This window comes from Haliotis rubra, unplaced genomic scaffold (genome assembly GCF_003918875.1).
Source record: "Haliotis rubra isolate DU_JTF1 unplaced genomic scaffold, ASM391887v1 Scf63, whole genome shotgun sequence".
NCBI lineage: Eukaryota > Metazoa > Mollusca > Gastropoda > Lepetellida > Haliotidae > Haliotis > Haliotis rubra.
This window is the reverse complement of record NW_025767335.1, coordinates 868,101-890,001: the sequence shown is the minus strand read 5'-3', so window position 1 is coordinate 890,001 and position 21,901 is coordinate 868,101. Positions and strand designations below refer to the sequence as shown.

Genomic DNA, 21,901 nt, shown 5'->3' with positions numbered 1-21,901 from the left:
TTGATTGCTAAAGATTAATATTTGTGGAAATAATTGAAAAATAATAGTTTTCCCAATGTGTGTGTCACTGGCACTGAATTTTCAATGCAAGGTAAATCACTGACTTATTACTTAGACAATATGTTGATAATAGCTTTGGTGTTCATATGAGAAGTTGTGTATATGTGTAAAGTCAGATAATTTCCACAGAAATGTTTTTGAAACAATTTTCAGGTAAATAAGGAATTACTGCAATGACTTCAACACTTGTGATAAATTTGTTTTTATATATCCATGAAACAAACAGAAACGAGTTGTAAAGTTTTTGCAACCTTAAGGTTTTCGAAACATCATTTTCCTTGCTTTCCAAACTATATAAAGATAATATCAGTGGTGCCATATAATTTTATTTTTGAAAAACAAGATTCTTCTTCTTCATAAATAGTTTCCATATGATAACATGGAAGAATTTTATGAAATGGGGTCTGTTTAATCCCTGTGTGGATCTTTTCCTGGAGAAAGGTAATGGCTTTTTTAAACTACCACATGAAATCTTCAATTCAAGTTGGACTTGAAAACTCCCACAAAAACACCCCATACAGTGAGTGAGTGAGTGAGCAATATTCCAGCAATATCACATTGGAAATGGGCTTCACACATGTGGGGAATTGAACCTGGATCTTTGGTGTGAACGAGCACTTTAACCAGAAGACTACTCCACCGCCCCCACTCTCCATACAGATTGGTTGCCCGAAGGTGATGTGATTGTACTTGTTGTCTGAAAGTTACTGTTGTTTTCATTTCAGGCTCTTGATGGATTCTTATTTGTTGTGAACAGTCAAGGCAAAGTAGAATTTGTGTCTGAAAACATCGCACAGTATTTGAAGTACAACCAGGTGAGATATTATTTTCCCTTGTGAAGTCCTCTGTGGAATATAACAGTATATATGTCGGTATATTCCACTCATCACTGAGTATGTGTCAAGACAATCCTCTGTGAAGTATAACAGTATATATGTCAGTATATTCCACTCATCACTGAGTATGTGTCAAGACAATCCTCTGTGAATATAACAGTATATATGTCAGTACAATCCTCTGTATGTGTCAAGACAATAGTATAACAGTATATATGTCAGTATATTCCACTCATCACAGAGTATGTTCAAGACAATCTTCTGTGAAGTATAACAGTATATATGCCAGTATATTCCAATCATCACTGAGTATGTGTCAAGACAATCCTCTGTGGAGTATAACAGTATATATGCCAGTATATTCCACTCATCACAGAGTATGTTGAGATCCTCAATGTCAGTATATTCTCATCACTGAGTATGTGTCAAGACAATCCTCTGTGAAGTATAACAGTATATATGTCAGTATATTCCACTCATCACAGAGTATGTGTCAAGACAATCCTCTGTGGAGTATAACAGTATATATGTCAGTAGTATTCCACTCATCACAGAGTATGTGTCAAGACAATCCTCTGTGAAGTATAACAGTATATATGTGTATATTCTACTCACCACTGAGTATGTGTCAAGACAATCCTCTGTGAAGTATAACAGTATATATGTCAGTATATTCCACTCATCACAGAGTATGTGTCAAGACAATCCTCTGTGGAGTATAATTGTATATTCATATATATGTCAGTATATTCCACTCATCACTGAGTATGTGTCAAGACAATCCTCTCTGAAGTATAACAGTATATATGCAGGCATATTCCACTCATCAGGGACTCCTTTGAAAAATATCAGTGCTGTATGTGCTGGTTATAGAGCAATTTAGTATGTATCAGCACTGAATAAGACATTTGCAAGTTCATGAGATGAGTTTTTTCACAACCCACTGCTTATGAAGATGACTATGTTTACCAACCATGTCTTGCTTTAACTATTAAGGAAGAACTGACTATTGATCTCTGCATGATTAGATAACACACTGTGCTTTAGATGTTTAGAGCACCAGTATGAGGACGGGTAAAAGCAGCTTTTGTAAAGGAAGTAGCTATGCTAGAAGTATACATGAATCACTGAACAGACTCGTTTGAATGAAATCTGGCCCTGCACTCTTTCAGGATTTTACTACAATATTTTCTGTTGTCGACTATCCAAGATTGATGGTTTAATAGAATGAATTGATGTGATAATGCAGTTTTTCTGTAAAGGGAACATTATGCAACATCTGCTTCACCCAGGCTGTGTTTCTAAAAAACCTTTCTTTTGTTAAATATGTCATTGATTTAGATCAGGTAGTCCACGTATACTTCTCAGAAGAAGTAAAGGAACATCTTATTACATCGTCAATAGTTGATATGTAATGTTGTGTAACTGTAGTAATATGAAAGGGTCCTGTTGTATTGAAGTTGAAGGGATCTGTAAATAATTTGACTTATCTGACATAACAGACCATGGTGAATAGAGGAAGAATACAAAAAGGCCAAGTTTTTTCATTGAGACAGCTGAAAGTTTGACATAACAAGTTCGACACAATCATGTTTAACTGTATACATGCAAGATTCTTCTTTTGGATAGTCTATATCTACTGAAAAAATATGCCAAATAACTGAGTTAAGGTCAGGAGATTCAGTTGTTTCTGTCACAGATTGTAGGAACCAACATTATTTGTAGCTTCCGATGTTCACTTAGTTCTGTGTGGAGGTTCATGGTAAAGAGGGGCGGTAGGGTAGCCTAGTGGTTAAAGCGTTGGCTCGTCACGCCAAAGACCCGGGTTCGAATCCCCACATGGGTACAATGTGTGAAGCCCATTTCTGGTGTTCCCCCTCTGTGATGTAGCTGGAATATTGCTAAAAGCGGTGTAAAACCGAACTCAGTCAGTCAGTAAGTAATGGTAAAGACGTGAAGGTCATCAGTCTGATAGTCGTGTGACTAGTGAATGTTAGGACTGTTTGTTTTGTCACCAAGTGTAATTGTTACTCCAACCACTAGTCTTAAATGAGCTGTGGGCTGCATGAAGTAAGAGTTGACCCAAGGGATGGTAATGTGAGAGGGTAACCACAACCAGGGTATGTGGGATTCTATGAGCTACATGGGCTTGTACACCAAGAGCAGGTCAAGGGGTGTACACAAACTAAATCCTGTATGCCGATCAAGGGACACATGATACACATGTATTAAATTCAGGTTGCTTGACTTGTTTAAGGCAGACTTGGACAGTTACATATCGTTATGTTTTTGAGTGCCATCAAAGCTTGATCAATCAAAACATGAACAGGATCTGTTGTGACAAGCAAGTGACATTGTATTAAACATTACATCATAAACACCAAGCAGGCTGAGATGAGTTTTTTTCAGATGGCTATATTCTATAATATTCTATTCTATAATAAATACCTGTGATCTAAGATGTTTTTAGAAGTTATTCAGTTACCCTACCCTACCCCTACCCTACCCCACCCCTACCCTACCCTGCCCTACCCCCTGCCCTGCCCACCCTACCCTACCCTACCCCTACCCTACCCTACCCTACCCCTACCCTACCCTACCCCTACCCTGCCCTACCCTACCCCCACCCTACCCTACCCTACCCTAGGAAGTAAGCAAAATGATCAACAAATATGTGAAAGTTGTCCAGTAAATTTTGGGACATGTCCATAGATCAATCCAAGAAGTGTTCGTGAGGCAGCCTGCTTGTGAATGTACATTCACAGATTGCTGTGCAATCCCTTTAACACCTTGCTGAAGGAAGAAAACATTAGGACTATGGATCACTAGAAGGAGTGATCCCCATTATATGGATTTCTTAGTTCAGGGTTGTTTTGTATGGATGCTCTGTTACTTATATAACCCTTTTTCGATGAGCTGAATTGAATTGTAAGGATAGCATAAATTGCTGTTGCAAAGCTAGAATGTTTTTCAGTTTATGAATAATGGTTGTGAGTTCACTGTTGTTGTGGGTGAACAGCTTTCTTTAATTCACTGGAAAACCTTGTAACAGGAACCATTCAATCTCTGTATGTTCCCACAAAGACCTTCCACTGGTGTATTTGCTGAACAAGATTACAATTCAAGTAAATTCTGTTAACACGTAGAAAAATTGATTGGTCCCAGTTCGAGCAGTGTATTGAATATCCTTATTCTTTACCGGTGTAAATCTTCAATAACAAAACGCTCACACATCGACAGATGCGCATTCTTTTTTCAAGTTCGCTCAGGCGTGACACGGTCTTATTTTCGGTGTTTAGCCCTGGATCACCTGTGCGATGGTGGATTTGTTGTCAAATGTAAACAATAGGCTTAGCTGGTAGGCTGTCCGATTGTCAAGATTCAAATTAGTGCAGTATTCTTTGGCTTGGGAAGGAGGACCGTGGAAGGATAGTATTTCCTCACTTCCTGTATAGGATGCTTTGTAACACAGGGCAGGAGGGCAGTGCTGATCACTGCTCGGAGGGTCAACTGAAGAATCGATGGATCTTTCAAATACTTCTAAAGAAATACATAAAAGTGTACACTACATTAAAATATATACTGTTTATTTTCTGAGATAGTTTGATAAATGTCTCAGTCGATTGAGTCATGAATGTGAAACTAGTCTTTTTGATCAAATAATGATCTATACCTTGACATTGATAGCTTTCAGGAATATGAATTTAATTTTCTTTTAAGAATAAATGTACACTGAATTCAATTAGTTTGTAATACTAAAACGATTAAACATGTATTAAATACTCAAAATATTTTATATTTTGAATCATACAATCAAGGTGAAATATGAAATACTTTTCCATTTGCCGTAAGACTGCATGCCAGTTTATCGCAGTACACCTTTCAAATCCATACGTAATTGCAATTACTCACAACCAGTATATTGGGTAATACAAATATATGAAGTTTTTTTATTAACTCTTTGATTTAAGGTAAAATCTACAGACTTTCATTCACACTGATGTTTTCCATTGTAGTTAATTGACAAAACAGCATACTTGACATACAATAGATTTGATAAAAATGAAAATACAATCCCTCAAAATCAAATATCAATTCGCGATTTCTGTTATCACAACCATAACATTTATTTTTAGGGCTTTAGTATGAAGAAAACAGGCTCTGCATGTACAATCAGTGTCACTCACTGACAAACACTGAAGCTCCCAATATATCGCAATACATATCGGAATACAGGTACCAGAATCGCAATATATTTGCCAGTACACAGCCCTAAATTACACAGTACTTTACTTAGCCCAAGTCACTTTCTTCTGCTTGTTTTATGAATGCCATTTCATTACCAGAAGCTGACAAATTCAAAGAATGTTAAACTGTTGCACTTTCACAAATCTGCTGCAGCCGCCTGTTCATTATGCAGCAGCCCGTGAGCATTGTTAGGCTGCAGTGTAAATAACACAGTGTGCAACATATGCATGGCGTTTCATTGATGGGCAGTGGTAGTGGCTTACCACAGGTTGAGTTATGTCCCTTGGGATGTGGAATTTTGGGTTTTGTGAAGGTTCTTGGTTTATGTGAACCTTACCAGAAGTCATGGGTTCCAAGGAAGTTGTACATATATAGTACCTGTATCACTTGCTCCCACATCAGGGCGGTGGGGTAGCCTAGTGGTTAAAGCGTTCGCTCGTCACGCCGAAGACCTGGGTTCGATTCCCCACATGGGTACAATGTGTGAAGCCCATTTCTGGTGTCCCCGGCCGTGATATTGCTGGAATATTGCTAAAAGCGGCATAAAACACAACTCACTCACTCACTCACTCTCCCACACCAAGCTGATCATGATGCCACTTAGTGGCATCACTTTAACGCAATTTTGAGTTCGACTCATTCTTAGGTTTGGGGTTTGCTGTGCCGAATTTGTCTAACATGGATGTGTTGGACTGGTCATTGGCTGGTTGGTCAGCACAAAAAACATGCCGGAAAGGTTTAAGATGAGAAACATATTTGGCAGGAATGAAAATTCTGAAAATGCTGATTCTGAATATGGTTTTTATGCCACTTTTAGCAATATTTCTGCAGTATCATAGTGGGGACACCAGAAATGGGCTTCACACATTGTACCCATGTGGGGAATCAAACCTGGGTCTTCAGATTGAGGAGCAGACACTTTGCAGATTCTGTGAAATTTGATGTGTCAAGAGCCACTTCTGTGATACCTGTCGTGACAGTTGTGGGATGCACACTGTACACTCACTTAACTGGATAATTTATTCCAAGTGTACATGCCACTTTATACTTTCATATCTCCATATACCCAGAATCAGGATTTGTTTTCAAATGAAATCAGGCTGAGACACCTTTAGGTCACAGTCGACAGCTAATTTCTGACTAGTGTATTCCATTAGCAAGTTTAGGATGAGACAAGTAGTCTTGTAATATTTTTGCCAAGCCGTCCTGAAATATCCTATCTTTATCACACCTATTTATTGAGACACCAACACGTGCATTATTAACAGGATTGTCTGCCTGTTGCTATGTGTTGTTCCATTCTTAGCTTTCTGTGAATGAAGTGATGTAGGGTCCAGCAGCATGATTCGCGAGATAACAGTCTGCTGGATTTGTTTCAGGATGATCTGGTTGGAAAGAGTGTGTACAACATCATCCATGTTGGAGACCATGCCCAGTTCAGCAGCAGTCTCCTGCCCATGTCATTGGGTGAGTAACACTCAAACTACGCCCACGCAGGCTGCGAGTTTGTGTTTTTTTTTCAGTACCTGCTCCGAGTGCAACCTGGCTTATAGGTTCGGCTGCACAATCATAATTTTGGTTGCACCACAAAGCCATGTCACTGGTTCTAAAATGTTACATAAATGCTTGTTTAGCAATTTTCATAGCAAGTACTCAGTATAAGATACATTCAACAGAACCAGATCCCATGATGAATGGTTCTGTTTCAGTTTTGCATTACCTTTATTTATTAATCTCTATTATATGATTACTGCTATATAACTGATTAATGAGTACACAAATGTTTATGCTTGTAACAAGTCTTGTTACTTCCAGTCACTTACTTCCCGATTAAAACACACGATGACAGCTGCCTGTTACCAAACACAACGGGCACCAGCCATTTTGAACATGCACTGGTGCAGGTTGTTAATAGCAAAATCGCACCCTGCTACACTTGAAAACAAATCTGGAAAGACATCCACTTCTTCCTCATTATATATTGTCGACAGAATTGTGACTTGTCTATTGTAAATGACACCATGTCACTGTCAGTGTGAGATAATGTCAGATAATAACTAGTATTGCCTGGTTATTACCTGGTCTAGTTATTCTGGTTATTACCTGGTTATTACCTGCTCTAGTTGTTACCGTGTCTAGTTATTGTGGTCATTACCTGGTCTAGTTATTCTGCTTATTACCTGGTCTAGTTATGTGGTTATTACCTGGTTTACTAATTACGTAATTATTACCCGGTCTAGTTGTTACCTGTTATTACCTGGTCTAGTTATTCTGGTTATTACCCGGTTATTACCTATTACAGGGCTGTAATGGTACACTTTGTTGTGCCGCCATATTTTGATTGCAGGTTTGCAACAATCCATAGAGGACACATTAAGGCACAACTACCATCTTAAAACACTCTAAATAATGCCTAAAAAAGTAATAAGCAAGTAAACATATAATTAAGCCAACAGTGAAGCAATTATTTAAAACAATAAGCATATATGACGTAAAAGCCAGGGTACCTATGACAGGCATCAAGATGACTGACATGCTTGGCCAAGTTGGACCCATGGTATCGACAATTGATACAGTAGTCTGTCTCAAAGGTCCTGACCAAATTATGTTACCTTCCACCAAGCTATTACGATAATGCTTCAGCTCTAACTGAAGTATCTGAAATGTCTCTTTTTCTATTTAAATTTTGTTGGTTGCTTTTATCTTAGTGATAAAATCTAAGAGACTAAGAGTCCATGATACTATCATGACACTGGTTGCATCTGTAACCTAAGGATACCACCAAAATTACTATTGCATCATTACTCCTGTGGGATTTCATTAGAACACTCTGGTTATGGTGAGTGAATTTGGAGGAAATGTGTAAAAGTGCTATGTTTGTGTTGACAGGAAATGGCATAGTGTGGCCTGGAGAGACCCCAACCAGCAAAGGACGAAATTTCAACTGTAGGATGCTGATAAAGCCTCCATGTGAGTACTGGCATCTAGATTATAGTTTTCTTTTTAGTATTCGTATTTACCACACAAGATAGTTAACCTCTTGTACTGTTGTACAAAGCAACCTTAGCACTATGCCAGTCGTATAAGTGTACGTCATGGTATGGGAGTTCCGATCACCTTAGCACCAAGATCGCTTTGTATAACTGCACCCTTGGGTAAAGGGGTTTTCAGCAAACACATGCTTGCCATAAGAGGCAACAAGCAGTGGTCGAGCTCACTTATTTGGTTGATGCATGTCATTGTATCTCAATTGCATAGGACCGCCTCCGTGGTGTTATGGTTAGAGTGTACGGAGAGCGGAAGGTCGTGGGTTCGATCCCTGGCCTCTTCATACCAAAAGACGTTAAAATATGGTATTTGTTGGTCCCTGCCTGACGCTCGGCATTAATGGGTACAACAAGGACTGGTCGGCTCGGAGTCAGTATAATGTGTCTGAGTGGGGTATTCATGCTTCACTGCGGCATGGTATCTCAGTGGGCTAGCACTATAAAACCAGCTTCTGTCTGGACTAGTACAAGCAGCCACACATACACATACACACACATGCACGTCGTCATATGAGCGAAATATTCTCAAGCACGACGTTAAACCCAATTTCACCTCACCTCACCTCACCTCAATTGCATAGATCAATGATCATTATGTCAATTATAGGATTGAATGGTTCAGATTCAATTATTTTAGGATCAGCATTATATAGCTGAGTGTAGTGACAACTTCAAACAAAACCAAACACAGGATAGTTTTCGTCAATGCAATAGTCACTATAATATGAAACAATACTTTTGTTGCAGGTGAAGAAGAAGAAGATGATGTAGAAGTGTTGCAAACCTATGTGTCGCAGTATGAAAGTATGCAGATTACAGCCATATTACAACCGTACCTGGGGGAAAAGTTCTCAGAATCACGCGGAGAATCAGGTAAAGGGACATAACTCTGCATGGCATTTCCATTGATTGATCTCAATGTTTCTTTCAGGCTTGCTACTGTTTGAATTCTAACAGTAAAGATGAACTTTGTATTCTACATTCTAAAGCGAATTTGTCACACCGAAGAGCCGGGTTCCGAATCCCCGCATGGGTACAATGTGTGTGGCCCATTTCTGGTGTCCTCCGCAGTGATGTTGCTGAAATATTGCTAAAAGTGGCGTAAAACTATACTCACTCAGTCAGTCAGTCTAAAACGATTGAAAGAATTGGGAGCTATATTGGAGTCAATCAATGTTGGAATGATAATAATGAATGTTTTGAGAGTGCATCATCACTTGCACTTCCTTATGACCACAGTTGTTTGTACAGTAATTGCTCTTGAATGATAAATGGTGTATGACGTGAAATTTGCATGTGTACGATTTTCATTTTCAAACAAAGAAATGGCTAGAAAGAAACACTAACAACAGTGTGATGCAATAATAATGATTGTCAAAATTAATGGTCTACAGTGATTTATCGACTTTCTTGTAAACCATCAAAATCCATTGATGTGTGAAATTTCATGGTTCAGCTTTCCCAAATGTGAACCGACAGTTTACAGTCTTCACCAGCATAGTGCCTAGTACTATACTCTTAAAACAAATTGTTCATTGACCAGAAGACTACATCCCAAACTTGGAAATATTGCAAAAATTATCAGGAATTTTATTACTGTACAGTAACAGAACTGTAAAAAAACACGCAGCTGAGCACATCATGGTGGGGTACAATCACGTGCACTTTCATGTCATGGCTGTGTTCAAGGGCTGTACCACAGTATACACTTTCATGTCATGGCTGTGTTCAAGGGCTGCACCAGCTTGTACACTTTCATGTCATGGCTGTGTTCAAGGGCTGCACCACAGTATACACTTTGATGTCATGGCTGTGTTCAAGGGCTGTACCACAGCTTGTACACTTTCATGTCATGGCTGTGTTCAAGGGCTGAACCAGGGTGTACACTTTCATGTCATGGCTGTGTTCAAGGGCTGCACCAGGGTGTACACTTTCATGTCATGGCTGTGTTCAAGGGCTGTACCACAGTATACACTTTCATGTCATGGCTGTGTTCAAGGGCTGTACCACAGTATACACTTTCATGTCATGGCTGTGTTCAAGGGCTGCACCAGGGTGTACACTTTGATGTCATGGCTGTGTTCAAGGGCTGTACCACAGTATACACTTTCATGTCATGGCTGTGTTCAAGGGCTGCACCAGGGTGTACACTTTCATGTCATGGCTGTGTTCAAGGGCTGCACCAGGGTGTACACTTTGATGTCATGGCTGTGTTCAAGGGCTGCACCACAGTGTACACTTTGATGTCATGGCTGTGTTCAAGGGCTGTACCACAGTATACACTTTGATGTCATGGCTGTGTTCAAGGGCTGCACCAGGGTGTACACTTTCATGTCATGGCTGTGTTCAAGGGCTGTACCAGGGCTGGTATACACTTTGATGTCATGGCTGTGTTCAAGGGCTGCCCCAGCTTGTACACTTTGATGTCATGGCTGTGTTCAAGGGCTGCACCAGCTTGTACACTTTCATGTCATGGCTGTGTTCAAGGGCTGTACCACAGTATACACTTTCATGTCATGGCTGTGTTCAAGGGCTGCACCAGGGTGTACACTTTGATGTCATGGCTGTGTTCAAGGGCTGCACCAGGGTGTACACTTTGATGTCATGGCTGTGTTCAAGGGCTGCACCAGGGTGTACACTTTGATGTCATGGCTGTGTTCAAGGGCTGCACCAGGGTGTACACTTTGATGTCATGGCTGTGTTCAAGGGCTGTACCACAGTATACACTTTGATGTCATGGCTGTGTTCAAGGGCTGCACCAGCTTGTACACTTTGATGTCATGGCTGTGTTCAAGGGCTGCGCCATCTTTTACACTTCATGCTGTTAATCACTGGTTTGTCTTGTCAAGACTAGATTGTTTACAGACCACCATGATATAACTGGAATATTGCTGAGTGTGGAATAAAACTAAACTCACTCACTACCGCCACCGTGGTTCACTATAGAGCGTCCGCGAGAGCGGAAGGTCGCGGGTTCGATCCCGACATACCCTTTTTTATCTTGTTTTATGTTGTACAACAAGGACTTTTATCAATTTAATTCATTTGAGGTGTAATGTACCAGATAAAATATGATGAGATTAATATCTGAGGTTTTTAAAATCGATACAACAATATATCAATGACAATATTTTGAGATTAATATATGTATCAATACAACAATATCAATGGGTAGGTCAGGGTAGGTGGGGTGGGGTATCCTAGTATCCGAGGACCCGGGTTCGATTCCCCACGTGGGCACAATGTGTGAAGCCCATTTCTGGTGTCCCTTGCCATGATATTGCTGGAATATTGCTAAAAGCAGCCTAAAACTAAACTCACTCACTCACTCAGGTCATTTACATGTGTGAAAAGCAACAGATATGTGAGAAGTTATAGCAAGTAGATTTTGTTAATGTGGTTGCCATGACAATGGAACCAGTCATGTCATGTCATGGTTAAAGACAACATTAATGATGGTAGGTGCTGGTTGTGTTCGTGTGTCCATCTGTGTAATGTGTTCAACATACCAAAACTGATATTGCTGTTCATAACATTTTGAAGTGGATAACATTAATGTACTTAAAAAATTAAGTATGAGTCATGTTTTTTTTATTTCAGTTAAGATTGTTATGATTTTGTAATATAATTAGGTTCTTCACCTTCAGGTGTCAGAAGCTCTTGCTTTTAACAGAATTTCTAATTTGAAAAGCAGTTATGTACTTAAAATTTCGTTGTTAAACTCTAACATCATACTCTTACTGATTCCTGTGACAGTGGTGTCTAGTTTAACATCACATTCAATCGGGACACCACAGTTGGTGATTCCTATGACAGTGGTGTCGAGTTTTACATTGCCTTCATTTGGGACACCACAGTTGGTGATTCCTGTGGCAATGGTGTCTAGTTTTACATTGCCTTCATTTGGGACACCACAGTTGGTGATTCCTGTGGCAATGGTGTCTAGTTTTACATTGCCTTCATTCGGGACACCACAGTTGGTGATTCCTGTGACAATGATTTTAGTCTTCAACAATATTCAGAGAATCTCGGGACATTGTTTTATTGTCATCTATTTTATTTTTCAGAAAACCAAACGTGTTTAGTGTGCATTGCTCGCCGTCTTCCTCTAACAGAGAAAGCCAATATGATGATTGGTATTGAGCAGTTTACAACACGACAAGATCTGAATGACAAAATCGTAGACAATGATACAAGGTAGGATCAGACGAAGGGGCACCAGGGAATTTATGTTGTTGATTTTGTTTTTACTGGAAATCCAGATTGTAGAGTTGTGTTTTAGGTAAAATCTGAGTGAAAATTTGCAGGATTGTCTTGTCTTGTCTTATTTAGTTTCAGCAGTTAGTAACTTTAGCCCCTTGCCTGAAGCCCAAGTTACTAAAATTCTGTTTGGTCATGTAAAGTTTGCTAAAAACATTTCATATAATAGTGTTGGGGTGAGGTGAGTTGAAATTGGGTTTAACGTCGTGCTTGAGAATATTTCGATCATATGACGACGTGCATGCTTGTGTATGTATGTGTATGTGCGGCTGCTTGTACTAGCCAAGACTGAAGCTGGTTTTATAGTGCTAGCCCACTTAGAAACCATGCCTCAGTGAAGCATGAATACCCCACTCAGACACATTATACTGACTCCGAGCCGACCAGTCCTTGTTGTACCCATAAGTTGCCTCTTACGACAGGCATGGGTTACTGAAGACCAGTTCTAACCCGGATCTTCAGCAGACTCAAATATTTGGGCACAGATTGCCACAGTCCACCATCATAAAGCTGGAATATTGCTGAGTGTGGCGAGAGACAGAAAGCACCAACAAGAACTTCATCTGAAGATGTTCTATTTTTATGTCATAACTGTTCAATTATACCGTCTTGGTATGTCAGCTTATGGCCTTCATCATGACAATGACTTCTTGTTTCCAGAGGATTAGTTGCCAACTACGGACCCATTGATTTCAAAGGACAGAGTATTCTGGAATACTGTCATTCCAATGATGTTAGTCAACTACGCCGCCATTTACAAGAAGGTGAGTGAATGAAAGTAACAGTATCTGCCAGTGGGGTAGCTTAGTTGTTAAAGCATTTGCTCGTCATGCTGAAGGTCTGGGTTCGAATCCCGGTACAATGTGTGAAGCCCATTTCTGGTGTCCCTATCTGTGATTTTCCCGGAATATTGCTAAAAGTAGCGTAAAACTAAACTGACATGCGGGTGCATAATCTAAAATATCGTTGATAGGAAGTGTGGTGTTTCGTTTAGCTTGAGCGGGGCAGTGGGGTAGCCTAGTGGTTAAAGTGTTCACTCATCATGCCCAAGGCCCAGGTTCTATTCCCCACATGGGTACAATGTGTGAAGCCCATTGCTGGTGTCCCCTGCCATGATATTGCTAGAATATTGCTAAAAGCGGTGTAAAACTAGACCCACTCACTCATTCTAGCTTGGCTGACTGACTGACTGAGTTTAGTTTGATGCCACTTTTAGCAATATTCCAGCAATATCACGGCGGGGAACACCAGAAATGGGCTTCACTCATTTTTCCCCGTGTGAGGAATCAGACCCGGATCTTCGGCGTGACAAGCGAACGCTTTAACAACTAGGCTACCTCACAGCTCCATTCTAGCTTGAACTGTCACAGCGAACACTGTTCTAAGCAGTTATTCCTATTCACTATTGCCATGGTGTGCGTCCATGGTCTTATGGACAGACAATCTCAGAATTCAATCACAGTACATGGACTTGAATGTATGGGTGTATAGAGCATCGTCCTGTTCACTAGATCGACTACTAACACCCATGTTGTTGTGTTACAGTGAGGAAGCTGCGGAACCACACCAGTGGAGTGTACCGCTTCAAGTTGCAGGAGAATCGCTACGTGTTCGTGCAGACCAAGAGCAAGCTGTTCACCATGCCAGTCACTAATGAGCCAGACTTTGTCATGTCTACTCACTCTATCATAAGGTAATCAGTCAGGTCTCTCTGTCTGCTGGGGGAATGGTGGGCCACGTTGCCAAATGCAGTGTGGTGAAAAACATTTCAGAAGCTTGTCATCTGAAGTTCAAATTTAAACTTGTAATACAGGGGTGGAAATAACCCATTGCCTGATGTCTGAGTCCAGTGTTTTTTTCTGTCGGGCAAGCAGATTTGTGTATCACACTGTTTCAGTTGACTTTCCAATGTTAATTATGTTGTTTATTAAAAAGATCAGCAAGAAAACGGTCGGTATAGTGGAAAAATTATCAGGGCAAGTGACTTTACATGTGCCACTGTACCGGAGTACACTATCAGTTTTAAAGTTATGTCCACCCCTGTAATATTGAAGTTCAGTTCAATCTGATTATATTTTTGGTGTGTTAGTGCCATAGCTGTGTTTGTGGGTTTGTGAAATTCCATGCTATAATACTGTTCAAAGTGGTGATAAACTATACTCACTGTTCACTTGCTTCATACTAATAACATACTGGCTAGCTATTCTTGAAACGTTCGTAGCCCTATGAACTTCTTAAGCCCATTATTAACACATTGGCTACGATCAAAGTTACGAACTCTACAGGGCTCCAATTGTTCCGAGAATAAGGGCCCTGGTTATTAGGACTTGTTGTTGATAAAATATTTGTTGTTGCAAGGATGCAACTTTCGAACTCAGCCTTAAAATAATGAAAACAGGAAATACAGGTGTTCTATTTTTGACATTAACAGTTTGAGAACATAGAGATATTTTTGAAATTCAGTGTGCTTAGCACTTCATAAATTAGAAGCAGTAAACTCTCTATTTATGGTGGTAGGGGGTGGGGGGTGAAGGGTTGGATGTGATTTCGTGTTGGGGGATGGGGTGCGCAGAAGAGAAAGAAGTTAGGGCTGGCACTTTGATCTGTTGTTGTTTCAATTTACAAGACACTAAGTCTGTGACTTTTCCCAGTATTGTTATGAAAGGACCCCACAGGATTTTATAGCTTGATGTTTTTCACAGCTGTTCTTTTTTACAGAGAGTGTGATTCGGAGGTGGAGCTGAAGGGATCGGCTTCTACCAGTCTGATGAAGTCCATCATTGGTCAGTCCAATATCAACAACCGTGGCGGAGGTGGAACAGGCAGTGGAACTAAAAACCTTGCTAACATCACTGCCACAATTGGCATGAACATGTTGGGAGACATGAACTCAATTATGAACTCCCCACAACTGAGCTTGGAGGGGCTGGACCTGCTCAACTCCAACACCAACTGGGATCTACTAGGGACAGATAACCCCATCCAAGGTGAATTTAATCTTAACGCTGCTCTCAGTGGCAGTGCTAACATGAACTCGGGGGACTCGTCATGGGACCATATGGCCCAGCTGAAAGTGGGGCAGCCATCACTGCCCAACCAGTCTCAATCTGCTGTTGTGACTCCAGTGCAAGGACTGAATGCTATGGCAAAGCGACAAGCAACTTTTCAGCAGCAGCGAAGTCAGTCGGTGTCGTTTGATGAGCGCAAGAATCCCCGTTTCTCACCAAGTCCGGGAAGCAGGGGAACTCCGTACACGCTACAGTCTCAAAGAAGTGTGCCGAGCATGATGGGCTATGTGAACCAAAGGAGTCCTGTAGCAGCGAGTGGGGTAGCCACTGTGCCACCAAGTAGGTCCCCAGGGGGTCAGTTCACGGCGCCCTACCCCCAGCAGCGGAAGACTGTTTCCCCAATGATGTCCCCCCCAGCCAGGTGAGAATTAGCAGATCAACAGGCTTGTTGAGTGTTCATGAACAATTTGGTACAATTTTCTTCGCTTTAGCTTTATGGTGTGGTATATTGCCATTTGTCTTTATGACAACTGTCCCTTTGAATTCAAGGCAAGTATTCATCAAAGTAGTACCCTACACAGTCTAATAGTACCCTAAATGTGAGTCGAGTGAAATTTCTTGCAAGATAACGATGCTAGTCCATAAACTAAACTACAGTCAGACCTCATTAATACGAACACTTTGGTTTTTAAAAAAAAACGTTCGGATAGTGAAACGTTCGTACTGCTGAAACCACAGTATATGCACCGAGTTACTTCCCCTTGATATCTTTCCTTACTATCGAGACTCTGAGGTCATTGAAGCCTATGTTTATGAAGGAAATTATAACGTCCAGATAAACCACGAAAGAAGCAAAAACTATGGCGATTTTTTTACATTTGTGACATGTCATAACATGCCTTTTCTTTTATATTTTCATTTTTGTCATCAGAAAATTATTATAAAAGATTTCTTAAATAATATGTATGGTCGCCTATTTCCGATATCTGTGGCTTTCCTCACCGGTAACATGACATAACAGAAAAACCTTTTCATGAATAACATGCGTTTGATGTCGGGTATAGCTCTGAACATCAACAACATCACTGAACCCTTGCCAAGAGTATTTTCACAGTTGTAAGAAGCGATTTTATTGGATAAAAATTGGGTTCTAATGACGCTTTTCGCTACAGTTTGCTATAAGTCAAAATTATGTACCTAAGGCAGATATGCAATGGATTGCAGAAATATTGAAATTAATGCCAAAGCATTTTTTAACAATAAACTACTAATGATCAATGTGCAGTATATTGCAAGAAGTTTTTTGAACAATAAACTTTATAACGCTTTATTTATAAAGCAAAAACACAACAAAATCACTATGCTTCATTAAGCTTTAATAAAAACTTTTAATCATGACAAAATAAGAATAAAGATAATATTTAAATGTAATTTTCACCACGATCATTCCCACCACCATTACCACAATTGCCACAATCATCAAGGTTTCCGAGTATTACGAAGTTTTCTGAATACAAGTCAAAATACCGGTTTTCTATCAGCATATCGCAATACGTATCGTTTTCATGTCTGAACCAGTTAATACCGGTAAACTGGTTATATTGCGCAGCCTTAATTTTCATGCTAGTAGACTGAAAAACTCCTACATCAATGGGTTAGATTACTAAAATGACCTGAAAGTGTCAAGGCGATTCCAGGTTGGAACGAATGCGGTGTAATATTCCTTCTCTCAAACCTAAAACCAAGGTGACTGTGGATTCAGTGGTCAGGTTCAGTAGGTTGATAGTGTGTCATCAGACTTCAATTTATGTCACTTTGCACATACTATAAATCACTCAATTATCTGCTTTTGTGTAGCTGTGTTAAGTGTGGTGATATACAGCTCAGTTTATAATTCGAGAAGGTCAAGCATACCACTCAAAAGCACGAGATTCTTTCTAAACTTGGTCCATTATTGCATCTGGTGTTCTTGTTTAACTGTTTCTTAGTAGTATACATGAATGAAAATCAATCATACATACAGTGTCTGACTCTATCTCTCTGTACAGGTGTCTCTTCCAACCAGACATTATGGTCCCGGTTTTCCTCCCCTTCCACCAGTGGAGAGTTCCAGGCAGTGTCCAGCTCAGTAGCCAATCAGCAGAGTCCTCTCCAGGCACTCCAGTCTATGGACTCGCAATCCTCTGTGTCGGAGCTTCCAGACCCAGCTCTCAGACTTGGGTCATCCGAGCATATATTCAGTGGAGGTGAAATGAACAATGATTCCCGGGGGAACCCTCGGGGAGGAAAACTCTGTCGTTTGTTAACCAGTAAAGCGTCGTTTGATCAGTTGACATCTCTGACAAGTGAAACTTCTGTACGAACTTTCCATGAGCGCTCTTTAATTAAATCTAAGTCATCGGTGGATATAACCAGGCAGTCTCCACAACCAGGGCCGGGACAGAGTCCCCCAGAGAAGCCCCAGAGTACGTCAAATGACGACGTGGAGCCGTCTGGCTCACATAGAGCAGACGGCGTCGAAAAGAAGGATAACGCAATACTCAAAAAGCTCCTGAGCCAAGAAGAAGACCTCCCTACTATGGATACAGAGATCAGCAGCTCTCCCCACACAGGGGGCGCCACAGGGGAGAAGTTCGGCATTGAAATGGACAAGAATGAGGCAGAGGCGAAGAAACCATCCAACATTCTACTCAAGGTAGGACTCAGGGTAAACAAACTATTCACTATCTTCTTCCTTTTTTTGCTTTTTAGAGGCTATCAGGGTTCAAAAGTAAGGCAGATCTAGTTCTAGAATCTCTCAAGTTATAATTATATAAGTTAGAAACCAGAAATAGTCTTTTTCTTCTAATCCAAATTCATAAAGGTTAACTTACACATAGGAACTATTAGTAATAACAAAAAATCGGAAGGTTTATGTATGTATATGTGTATGCTTATGTATATATGTGTCATTTGACCTAATGGATAAGTATGTGCTGCCATTTATAAATGCCATAATAATGGTAGTTACAAACACGAATCCTTCCTCAGACTAGGAGATATGAGCCTTACTGTTGAATTCTGAAGTCTTGCTTATTGATTTGGTAACATGTGTACGCACATTATTACCAGCAGCAATAGAGGGAGCAGTTGAAAAGTTAGTTTTCCCCTAATAGTATCCAGAAATTCTGCTTGCATTTGATCGGACATTTCAGTCTGTCATTCCTGGGACAATGCTCTTCAGCTCTGTTTTTAAACTGGTATAATCATTCATGTTATTCAATTGATGTAAGATTTGCAGACCTGTTAACCCCACCCATGAACTTAAAAGATTTTAAACTTTTCAACTACTCCCTAATTGTCCTGGTTTTTAGGCCTTGCCAAGGTAAAAACAATGGTCACATTGTTTCGGGAGAGCTAAGCTTGATACCATCAAGACTCCTTTAGGCAGGTGCTTTCTAGTCGCTCCTACTAACCAATGCTGGTCTTTGAGTGGCCGAATGGATGGTGTGGTCTGACTCAGTGACTGTTACAATATCGATAACTGGATTTTATGGTCAAATGGCTGAAATACTGCTAAGAGTGGTGTTAAATAAGACATGAACACAACATGAACACAGTACCATCAAACATAACTTCTTGATACCCCTGTAGCAATGTCTTACAGACAAGGGGTGGCGGGGTAGTCTAGTGGTTAAGGCATTCGCTCGTCACGCTGAAGACTGGGTTTGATTTCCCCCATGGGAAGCCCATTTCTGGTGTCCCCTGCCGTGATATTGCTAGACTATTGCTAAAAGCGGCGTAAAACCATGCTCACTTTCTCTTACAGTCAATGCCTGAGAACCATTAGTTTATATATTTAGAAAGCTTGGTATATAGTTGTACCTTGATGTAACTGCAGTCACGACACAGACAGAAAACAGACGGCTGAATATACTGCATATGGGGTAGCTTTACGAGACACCAGTGAAGAGAGGGTTGCTGTTTAGCTTACACCTTTACTAGGGTCTCAATACCCGGACCCGTTATTTATCATGTGACTAATAATTAAACAATGTAATATGTTACTCTTTCATGCTTAAAAGGTTGTATTGTCTTTGAAGATTTAGACATAATTTCATGACATAATGTCACTTCTTTTTAATATTCAATACATGATTAAGATGTTGAAAAACTCAAAATTTTAGCCTACAAGCTGAAGAATATATATATATATATTGCCATTTATTGCAAATTTGATGTCAGGAATGAACATAACGGGTATCCGGGTAGGGTAGGGTAGGGTAATAGGGGTGGGATACCCGGGGTAGAAATTTTGGACCCATCCCAGCCCTAACCTTTACTTTGACTTGTATGAAGTCTATTCTGATGCATCAAGATGATCCACTTATATTATTGGAAGTTGCTAAGCTGAAGTATAAGCTAAGCCATAAATCAGTCTTGTAGTCAGGTGTCTGTGTTGGTCTGTAGACAACTGGCTGGTGTACTGACAGGTTGAGGTGTCCCATCCAGAACATTTGTAGTTTGGTGAAGCTGGCACTTGTGGAGATATAGTACTGGTTTTTGTGTTAGTACTAAGGAACACAATGGCAAACTTTCAGTTCTGTACAACCCCGTATATCGTATAGATTTGAAAGTCTTTGTATAACATGTATTTTGTGCCCCGGCAATGTGGTTAAGAGCTGATGGTGTAATGTTCGTCACTGTGTCTTAGATGGTTACAGTGTTATCTTGTTAGCACAATTAAACCATTAGGACACACATTGAAAGAACCAACTACATTTGTATCCCTGTTTTGTGATCAGCTAAACATCAGATCTGATTATCAAGGGGTGTTCGCTTATCATGCCAAAGACCTGGGTTCGATTTCCCACATGGGTACAATGTTTGAGGCCTATTTTTGATTTTTCAAGCCTTGATATTGCTGGAATATTGCTGGAATATTGCTTAAAGCAGCATGAACCTTTTTCATTCTCTCTGTCCGTTGACCTGGTGCTCTCCATACCCTTTCCAAGGACCAATGTAAGGGTAAGAATCAGTGTAAGGCTGTGTTTAACATATAAAAGTTGTGACAGGTGCTTACGGTTTCTGGACCAGCAAGTCATGCTTGTCACAAGATCCAGCTAACATGTTGATTGAGTGGTCAAACTTGGTGACTTGAATACATATCATTGTTACCCCAGAAGGATGGATCAGTGCTCATTCTTTCACTCATTGGTTTGCGTGGCCCAGACTCAGTCATATAAAGGCTGCTTCGCTTATAGCTAGACATCATAGCAGCATTCGATGAGCTGTAGCAGTGGGAGCCTTAATATTGTTTGTGGAACCTTGACATTTTGGGCTTGCCAGCTTGGTTTGGTCACCTTCTTAACAGCGCCTAAACTTTCAACTAATGTGTGTTGACAGCAACTGTTGAGTGATGACAAGAACGGTGATGCACCCAACAAGAACCTCCAGTCAGTGTTACAGCGAGAGCTGAACTCTCCAACAGATGAAGCTGGGCTCGATGGAGACGGGAAGCGACCGACCTCAGAGTTGCTGCAGAAGTTGCTCCAGGAGGAAGAAGATGAGAGTTGCACATCTGCTCCAGCGGTGAGTGATCTGAAAGGAAGCTTCTTTAAAAGTCTTCAGAAACAGAGCTTTTCATAGAGGAAAAGGTTCTTGTGTCTGCTTGTCTTAATCTGGAGATTGTTGCAATATAAGCCAAAATACTTGACCCTCTGGTAACAAGATAAAGGGAGAGAAATCTCTAATACTCAGTGTCACTGAAATGATGACACTGTGTGATGTCTTTCTCCAGTGATGACGATGTTGACCAGGTCATTACAGGTCATGTGACATCTAGTTGAAGACTACTGGGCCTATCAGTGTCATCTTCTCAAACATATGCCAGTGGTGACTGAAAACAAGGGATTTTGGCAGATAATGTGTGATTTTTGTTCTTCTGTCATATTTCATGTCAGGTTTCAGTTGCGATTTGACCGATTTCAGGCCAGAGCATGGTTCATACTTGTCCTTGGATTACTCCAGAGCCTTGGTTAGGGTTTGCGTTTAATACCATAAATAGTTCATGTCACTGTACATAAGGCAGGTTTTCCCCATCTAGAATTAGACGGGTTTGAAGGGGTTTGCCTTATGCATGGAGTAGATCTCACATTAATTTTTGTCTGGCGATGTGAACTGGTGTCCAATAGGTATGGATGTTGTTGACAGTAAAATGTCTCATTCTGTTCAAAATAACTATACCTTTTTGGTATGTAAACTTCCGCCATATCCGAATTCCTTATTCATGCTATACATACTCTCTAAATAATGTTTAAATCAGACTCTCCATGATTACGATTCTGTCTCCACCAGTAGAGAGCCAGAAGTAAGCATGTGCAGGATCATTTAACATTTTCCAATGCAGTTTGGCATAACAGTTAATTTTACATATATATTTCAGTTAAATCTTCAATGCATA

The 21,901-nt window shown here is 40.4% G+C and overlaps 1 protein-coding gene across 1 annotated transcript in view; it reads left to right on the top strand.

The window, feature by feature from the left end:
- The window catches only part of LOC124256485 (nuclear receptor coactivator 2-like), a 166,448-nt gene that overhangs the window by 124,046 nt on the left and 20,501 nt on the right, over window positions 1–21,901 (top strand). The window contains 11 exon segments of the mRNA XM_046690473.1: window positions 786–875; window positions 6,524–6,611; window positions 8,034–8,114; window positions 8,939–9,064; window positions 12,259–12,388; window positions 13,112–13,215; window positions 13,997–14,144; window positions 15,170–15,880; window positions 17,508–17,690; window positions 17,692–18,154; window positions 20,845–21,030. Coding sequence (XP_046546429.1) covers window positions 786–875; window positions 6,524–6,611; window positions 8,034–8,114; window positions 8,939–9,064; window positions 12,259–12,388; window positions 13,112–13,215; window positions 13,997–14,144; window positions 15,170–15,880; window positions 17,508–17,690; window positions 17,692–18,154; window positions 20,845–21,030 — 2,310 coding nt within the window.